This window comes from Orycteropus afer, unplaced genomic scaffold, assembly GCF_000298275.1.
Source record: "Orycteropus afer afer isolate SDZICR_OR568_19922 unplaced genomic scaffold, OryAfe1.0 scaffold00026, whole genome shotgun sequence".
Classification (NCBI taxonomy): domain Eukaryota; kingdom Metazoa; phylum Chordata; class Mammalia; order Tubulidentata; family Orycteropodidae; genus Orycteropus; species Orycteropus afer.
The window spans coordinates 7,652,568-7,660,908 of NW_006921613.1; the positions used below are offsets into that span (position 1 = coordinate 7,652,568).

The 8,341-nt window shown below is 40.9% G+C and overlaps 1 protein-coding gene across 1 annotated transcript in view; it reads right to left on the reverse strand.

The window, feature by feature from the left end:
• The window catches only part of AP4E1 (adaptor related protein complex 4 subunit epsilon 1), a 141,911-nt gene extending 136,562 nt beyond the window's left edge, over positions 1-5,349 (reverse strand). The window contains exons 1-2 of the mRNA XM_007935178.1: positions 5,200-5,349; positions 2,251-2,322 (exon numbers count right to left, since the gene is read on the reverse strand). Of these exons, the coding sequence (XP_007933369.1) occupies positions 2,251-2,322; positions 5,200-5,349 (222 nt within the window). The remainder of the gene's footprint in view (positions 1-2,250; positions 2,323-5,199) is intronic.
• Between the last annotated feature and the right edge of the window lie 2,992 nt (positions 5,350-8,341).

Consider the following 8,341-nt stretch of genomic DNA (forward strand, 5'->3'; position numbering starts at 1 on the left):
AAAAAAAAAAAAAAAAAGGCAAACACAAGTTGTCCATTAGATGTTCATAACCCAGGGACTTACTAAAATCCTAACTCAGTTTTTCAAAAGTCATTGATTTGATTTAAGTAAATCCACATACACTATTATTCTCTTATGCGGTGTAGTAAATTACTTAGTGTGGCTTTTCTACCCATAAGTCTTTGTAAACTCTGAGGTGAAATTTGCCATGAGCAACTGAGGAGCTCCTGATTGCTAAAGTTGTCCAGCTGGGGTATTTCTGTTGGGCATGGCACAAAACAATGTTCTGGGAGGGTCCTGCTCTCTCTCAGGTGCTTAGAGTTCTGATGTTATAATTGGTTGGTTTGGCCGCTCTGCCAGGCTCAAAAGGAGGCCTCCTAGAGGCAGAAGACTCTCTGACGGCTGGCTGAGGAAGGATGCACTCCTGAGACACGAGCTGCTGGGAAAGAGATGCAAGAGACACACACTGCTGAGAGAGACACCGAGGGACATGCACTGCTGGGAGAGAGACTGTGAGAGACGGCAGGCTGGGAGAGAGACTGAGCATTTTTCCTGAACTCGAACTGTAGCCTGGTGCTTCCCTAATAAACCCCATAATCTGTGAGTTCCGTGTGGCTACTGCAGTGAATTATCAAACCCAGAAGAAAGGTGGTGAGTGCTGAGGGAGGAATGGCTGGTGTCAGGGTTGGTGAAAGGGCTGGAGGGAGGCAGCATGTCTGGCCTCACAGGAATAGGCCTTGGGCTACTGATGGTGATTCTGTCTTCCTCTTGTGGGGTTAAAAGAGGTCAGGAGATGTGGCTTCCTTGCCCTTTAGCACCAAAGAAGGAATTGCCTTTACAATTTCTTTAACAAACTGTCATCAGCCTCTACATGACCATCCCAGGGAGAGGTTTATCTGTAAGGTATGCCTGGAGTTGGATGGTTGTAATTACTATAAATCTTTCTTCCAAATTCTAGCTCCTTCTATTTACCTTAGTTCTACTCGACACCAGAATTATGGCTTGTAGCAAGAAAAACTGCATACAAAGTAGAAAAGAGAAAAAATATTTCTGCTTGAGATTTCTATCAAGGACCATGACTTTATACACACACATCTGTACACACAAACATACATGAATACATACATACATGTTGTTGTCATGTGCCATGAAGTCGGCCCTGACTCATAGCACCAGAGCTTCCACGTACATACATATACGTACGTATATCAAACTATAGGAGCTCTGGTAGTATAGTGACTAAGGCACTTGACTGCTAACCAAGAGGCTGGCGGTTCAAACCCCCCAGCCACTCCTTGGAAGGAAGGGTGGGCAATCTACTTCCATAGTGATACCGCCTCAGAAACCCAAGGAGGGATCGCTATGAGTCAAGGCCGACTCCACAGCACATGCCAAGAATAACAACATATCAAGCTATGTTTTAAGGTGGTTTTTCTTTGCCCACATATTATGACCACCACAAGAAATATATATATTCTCTCTAAGACTTCCAGTGTTACTCACATACATAACCATGTACTCATGCAATATGATCACCCTGATATTTTTCTTACAAGAGGAAGAAAAACCATCCCACAATGACTTACACAGAGAAGGCACTCACTAAATACTTGCTAAATGAATACTGTTTAGAAAAAAAATCATTACATGAAATTACATTTAAAAAAAAAAAAAAGCTGGGTCTTAATCTAACTGTATAGACAGTTCCAAACTGGCCTGCACACAGTAGGCTATATTAGGTGGGCTATATTAAGTAGTTGCTGAATGAATGTTGTTCCAAAAACTATGTTACATGGAGCGACATTTAAAAACAACTGGGTCTCAATTTAACAGCTGTGCAATATCCTGAATTTTACAGTAAGGAAATCTTTATTCTACCTTGTCAGCCAATTGATATCCCAAAACAAATCACAGTAAAATTAGAGATCTATAATATATCAGTTCAGGCCTAAAAATATTGTTAAATGAAATATCCTAACCTTTGCCCAGTACACAACATACTCATTCCCTTGAGTATCATAACATCAATGTAGTTATCATCACATTGGTGCTGGCATGACATCAATCAGCAAGTCTTGTTCCTATGTGGCCAGTCAATAATAAAAGGCTAAAGTTAATGTCTGACTTGCTACCATTCACAAATGATTTTGACTACAATTAATTCATTTTTCAGTCACTAGATGCCACATAAGCCCACAGTGGTCCAGATTTCAAATTCAAAGTGTGTTGGCCCTGACTATGAAAACCTACCAGTGTTGTAGTAGGAGCAGAAACAGTCGCTTTCAGACTACTCAATTCTTGCTGGATTAACTTCTCTTCCTCCTGAAAAAGTGAAAATATTTAAGCCTCTGAGTAATTACTATCTTACACTATACCAGTACTTTTAAAGGGAAAAATACATAAAAGTTTCCATTAAGAAAAATTATATTAAGCAGAATTGTAAAAATTATGTGTTTAACACTTGCCTAAAGGCATCTCTCCAACCCTCAGAATCATCCCTGGAGAGCATAAATATTTCCAGACTAACTTACCATTCCTCTTTTCTTCATTCAGTCACTGTCCCCTTAAACAGTGTCTAGCAAAAATGGTTAAAAGAAATTTAAGGTAGAAATAGAGTTGAAAAGAGTTTCTCCATCTACTGGCCTTTCCCTCACTTCCTGTCACACACACAGAGAGCAATAAATAATATGGTCACTTCTCTTTGCATTTTATTTCAAACCCCATATAAGCACTTAAAAATTGCCTCCATTGTTGGCTAATATAAAACTCTTTAAATTACACTGAATTAGCAAGTATTCATTAGATGGCTAAAAAAGAACTATTAGTGAAGTAATGTCACATTGGAATACTTTATGTACATTTTCAAACTGTAATTTGAAACAATTTTTTTTAAAAAAATTCATTCAGCACCTCATAAAAACTACCAAAGGACAAAATATTAAGACAAACAATATTAAATCCACAAATGATGATGGAATGTAAGCAGACTCTCTCCAGTGAAAGATCGTCTTATTTCAGCTTAAAAAGAACATTTTAAACCCACAGAGCACTTTTTCTTCTCTCATTGTACTTCTATTGCATTAGTCATACATATACTTGTCTGAAGCCAAAGATGGATGAAAAATTCCTTGGGATGGGGTACATGTTTTACTCCATTTCCTGCTGTGTTTAACACACAGCCTTGCTCCATAAAAATCAGTCGAAGGTGTTCAGTGACTCAGTTCTACCTCCTAGTTCACTGTGTAGTACCTGGGGTCTCAAAAGCTTGCAAGCAGCCATCCACAGGCATGACAATTTGTCTCCATTCACCAGGAGCAACTGAGGAAGAAGAGGAGTCAGGAACGGGAGAATATAATGTGTGGCTAATTGCATACATAAAGATCTAGAAGACAGTAACCAGTATCATTGAATTTATATGTAGAAACTGTTCAATTGGTGTATGTTTTGCTACGTATATTCTCAAGAACAGTAAAACTAGGTTTTTAAAATCTTATATCCAATGACTGATAAAAACAAATCTGGTGAACAAACTATGGCATAATTTGTGATCTTTCTAAGACACAACCTTCTTAAAGCTTTAAATCAGTATCTTATACAATCCATGTGACTTCAAGATGCATCTAATATACATCCACACTTACTCCTCACTTACCAAATACCTTATTATCTGACATATCACATTTATGACAAGAGCAAAAAATCATCTGATTATTCTGCACATTAATGACATTCTTCTGGCAGTGATGAACACAAATGTGCCAGGCAAGAGTAACGCTGGCTGATGGTTAAGGTTATGTGTCAACTTGGCTGGACCGTGGTTCTCAGGAGTTAGATAGTTATGAAATGATGTAATTTAGCAGTTACATAGTGATGCAGTCATCCTCCATTTCCACATACGGCCTGGTCTTTGAAATCAGATCACAGTACATGTACATAAGTGAAGTGTGAGTGTATTAATCTCCGTGAATCCAGAATAAAATAGAGGGAAACCAAAGACCCAGAGAAAAAAGTAGTCTATGGGAGTAATAGTCTAGATGAACCAGAACCTCATCTACCCCGAGACCAGAACTAGATGGTGCCTGTCTACCATTACTGGCCATTGTGATCAGGAACACAATACATGGATCCTAACAGAATGGGAGTAAAATGTGGAACAGAACTCAAATTCCCCAAAAATCAAGACTTACTGGAGCAGTGGAAACTGCAGGACTCTCCAAGACCATCACTCTGAGATACTCTTCAAACCCTGAACCAAAACTATTTTCTTTGAGGTCATCTTTTAGCTGAGTAACATACTGGCTCATAAAATAAACAGCATCATCTGTCTGTGCTCCTTATCATATATGAGACCAAAACAGTCAACATTTACTCAAAGCAAAGAGAAGGTAAGGGGGCAGGGAAACTAGAGCACTGGAAGCAGAACAACCAGAATGGAAATGATGAGAAAGTTGACAGACTGTGAAAAAATGTAACCAATGTTACTGAACAAATGTGTAGCAATCATTAAACAGGAACTTAATTTGACGTGTAAACTTTCAACAAAAACACAGTAAAATACAACTAAAATCGGTCTACAGGAATTTAACAGCTATCAAATTATAACTGCTCATTTTCAAAGTCTGTCTGAAGCAGAAACTCACTCAGCAAATTTTACATTTTGGGAGAATTATGCTTTTTCTTTGTCCAACCAGTTGGTCTAACCTAAGAACCTCAAGATGTTCAACAGCAGGTTTGATGACATAATCTGTTCCGGTGTGTGACATCTAGCAGTTGAAGATACTGAACAAGAAAAAAAACTAAGTAAGGAAACTTTGTGGGTAAATGTCTGACATTTCATCGCACTTGCTAGTTTCACACACTCTGCATTTCACCTAATCTTCAAAACAACCTATTATTTTACTTTTCTGTTGAGAAAATACACTGTGGCTCGGACAAATGAGAGAGATCTCTGCCCCTTTTAAAAGAATGAGTCAGTCCACGCCAAATACAGAATTGGAAAACCAGCCCCTGTTGTCAGTCCAGACGGTAAAGGAAAGCTTCCAGGCACACAGATCGACACAAATGCATTCTGCATGAGTCGTCAGAAAGCCGACCCAGGAGACGCCAAAGGCCCCGGGATCTCAGCGCCCGGCCCAGGACTTTTCAGCTTGGGGGCCTTTCCCCGGCGTCCCTGACCTCCCGGGCCCGACGGGCACCTACATGCTTGGAGGTGAGCGCGGTGATGCCGCGGACCAGGCCACCCAGCCGTGAGGAGAAAGACGCTTTGATCGACGCGGCCCCGCCACCCAGCTGGTTCTGCAGGAACAGTCCCGGCAGCGCCGTCAGCGTCTTCTCCACTATGTCGCTCATTGCGGCCTTCGCTACCCCTGCCGCCGACGCCCGTACTCGCTTTCCCTCCAGGCCTCATGCCCGGCCCCGCCGTTGCCGGCCCGGCCACCGTAGGCACTTCCTGTTTGTTTGAAAAAGAAAACTTTATTCGCGTCCCATATGAACAAACCCAATGGCGCTCTTGCGAGGGAAAGAGAGAGGCCACCAGAGGGCGCAAGAGTCCGAGGAGAAAAAGCTGCTTACTCAACCTAGTTCACACAGGTTGAGTTCCCATGGAAACGTAACTGGATCCGACACTGTGTTTCCATCGCAACCTCCAGTTCTAGCGCACCTTGACTTCTCTTGTGGAAGCCGTTGGGGGCCGTGCCTCTTACACTTTGTTTCCCAGAGTTTCAATTTCCCTTTAGCCGCCTCTGCGCTACCCGAAGCTGCATCAACAGGTCTACATTCCTGGACTACCCCTTTTAGGGACATTCCCGCTCGACCACCCCTCACTGCGGCACAACGTACAATCCTCCCACTTCCTTCTTCCGGCCCCTTAAAGTTGGGTTTGCAGTGGGTGCTGGGCATGGCTCTGCCCTGGCGATGCTGAGGACGTTGTGTTGTTGGATGAATGAACCACGCATCTGTCTGGAATTCATCGTGCGGGGTTCGGAGCCTGCAGCGTACCGGGGACCCGTAGCCGCTGTAGCTTCCAGTCCCACCCCTCTTCTCTGTTGCTTGGGGGAGGTAGATAGGAAGAAGTGATCTAGTGCCCCATCATCACCACCTTCACCACCACCGCCGCCTGGCTGATACAGCAGGTGGCAGCTTAAGGATCACTTTCCCGGAGCAACCCTTTGCCGGCGGGGTAGACGAGCTGAGGTCTTCCTGTGCTACCCTCTCTCATAGCACTTCGTTCTTTTCCAGTTTAGATCTTATCATAGCTGCCACTACATAAATATTTATCTCCTTATAGTTCCTAAGACATTTGACTTCTAACTAGAAGACTAGCGGTTCAAATCCACCAGCCACTCCTCGGAAGGATGACAGGGCAATTCACTTCCGTAGAGATAATGCCTCGGAAGCCCGAGAAGGAGTCGCTATGAGTCGGAGTGGACTCCTGGGAAGTGAGTTTGGTTTGTTTTTGTTTTTTATAGCGAAAATATATTGGACAGTGATTCACTGCTATTCATAAAGTTTTCAGACTTCCTCTCATCTTCTTCGGTCATATTGTGAGAAGGCACCAATCCCTGGAGAAGGATGTCATGCTTGGTAAGGCGGAGGGTTGAGGAAAGAAGGGACGGCCCTCATCGAGGTGGATTGACACGCGCAGCAGCAATGGGCTCAAGTGTAGCAAGAATCGTGGAGCTGGCTCAGGACCCGACAGTGTTTCGTTCTGCTGTCAATAGGGTCGCTATGAATCATAGACGACTCAAGGCACTTAACAACAACAACATGGTAAAGTTATGTGCATTTTCAGAGATTGATTCAGTTTGTTTTCTACTGTGTCTTATCACTAACTTCATTATCATTCAGTGAATGATTTTTTGAAACCCCAAAGTTTTCCTTGCATGTACACAGAAACATAAGAAAAAAGTACACTTTGTTCACTTGTTTTTGCAAGATATCTCTTAAAATTTATGAAAACTTTTCTAAATATTTAAATTTTATATTATTATTTTTAGAATTTAATATTTTATTCTAAATATAAATGTATTTATTTATTTTTAATGTTAAGATCTTTCATTGGCTTAGAAGACTTACTTTTCCATCCTTCCACATCTAAAGATAATGGAAAAGATACCAGCACCAGTATCACAGCATTCGCTCACTCATGGAAGGGAGAAATACAACTGAAAATGCAAATAAGAAAGGTATCACAAAAGCTATCTTTTTTTCTCTTGGCTTTACACATGTTAATCATTTATCTATTTTTCAATAGAACATGTTCAAATAGTAACTACCATAGTGCCAGTTGGGGCCTTATTTGGAGACTAATCGTTCAAAGTTTAAAAGAAATGAAATTTAATTATTTAAATGTATATAAGTATTTTATTATGCTTTGCTTTATTGTGCTTCATGGATATTGCAGTTTTTACAAATTGAAGGTCATGGTAACCCTGCATCAAGCAAGCCTATTGGCACCGTTTTCCAACAGCACATGCTCACTTCTTGTCTCTGTCAAATCTTGGTAGTTCTCACGATATTTCAAACTGTTTCACAAGTGCTATTGCACACTTAATAAACTATAGTATAATATAAACATAACTTTTATATGCACTGGGAAATAAATTAATATCTGTTTGACTTGCTTTATTGTGATATGCACTTTATTGTGGTGGTCTGGAACTAAACTTGTAATATCTCCAAGATAAGACTATACCTACCACCATGAGTTTGATGATTTCCCAATACTTACGATTATTCTGATAAAATTGGTGGTGATACTAATGAATGTTAGTTTTTTGGCATTTCATTATGAAGTGTGTCAAGATTTGGAATATCTACATAAGCCAATAAACCAATATTTTCCAAATGATTAGTACACTGATATTATAAAATCACATAGAGGCAAAAGAACTATTTAAAGTGCATGATGTTGTTGTTGCATGATGTTGTTGTTGTTGTTGGGTGCCTTCAAGTTGTCTCTGATTCATAGCAACCCCATGCACAGCAGAACGAAGCACTGCCCAATCCCACGCCAGCTCCACAGTCCCTGCTATACTTGAGCCCATCATCGCAGCCATGATAGACCAATGATTTTAATGAAATTTAATACAAAAAGTTCATTGCTACATCTTCAGATTCCACATTGCAACTAACCTTTAAAAATTTATCTCTTCTTTCCGGTGGCCATCTAAGATGTTCTCCTCTCATCTGAATCAGAGAAGAATGAAGAAAATCAAAGGCATCTGGAAACAATTAGTCCAAGGAAAAGATGGACCACGAGGACCTCAGCCTTCTTGACCCTGAGACCAAAATTCAAAAACACAAAAATGACCAGAATTACTGGTCAGAATGAGTCTGGTGG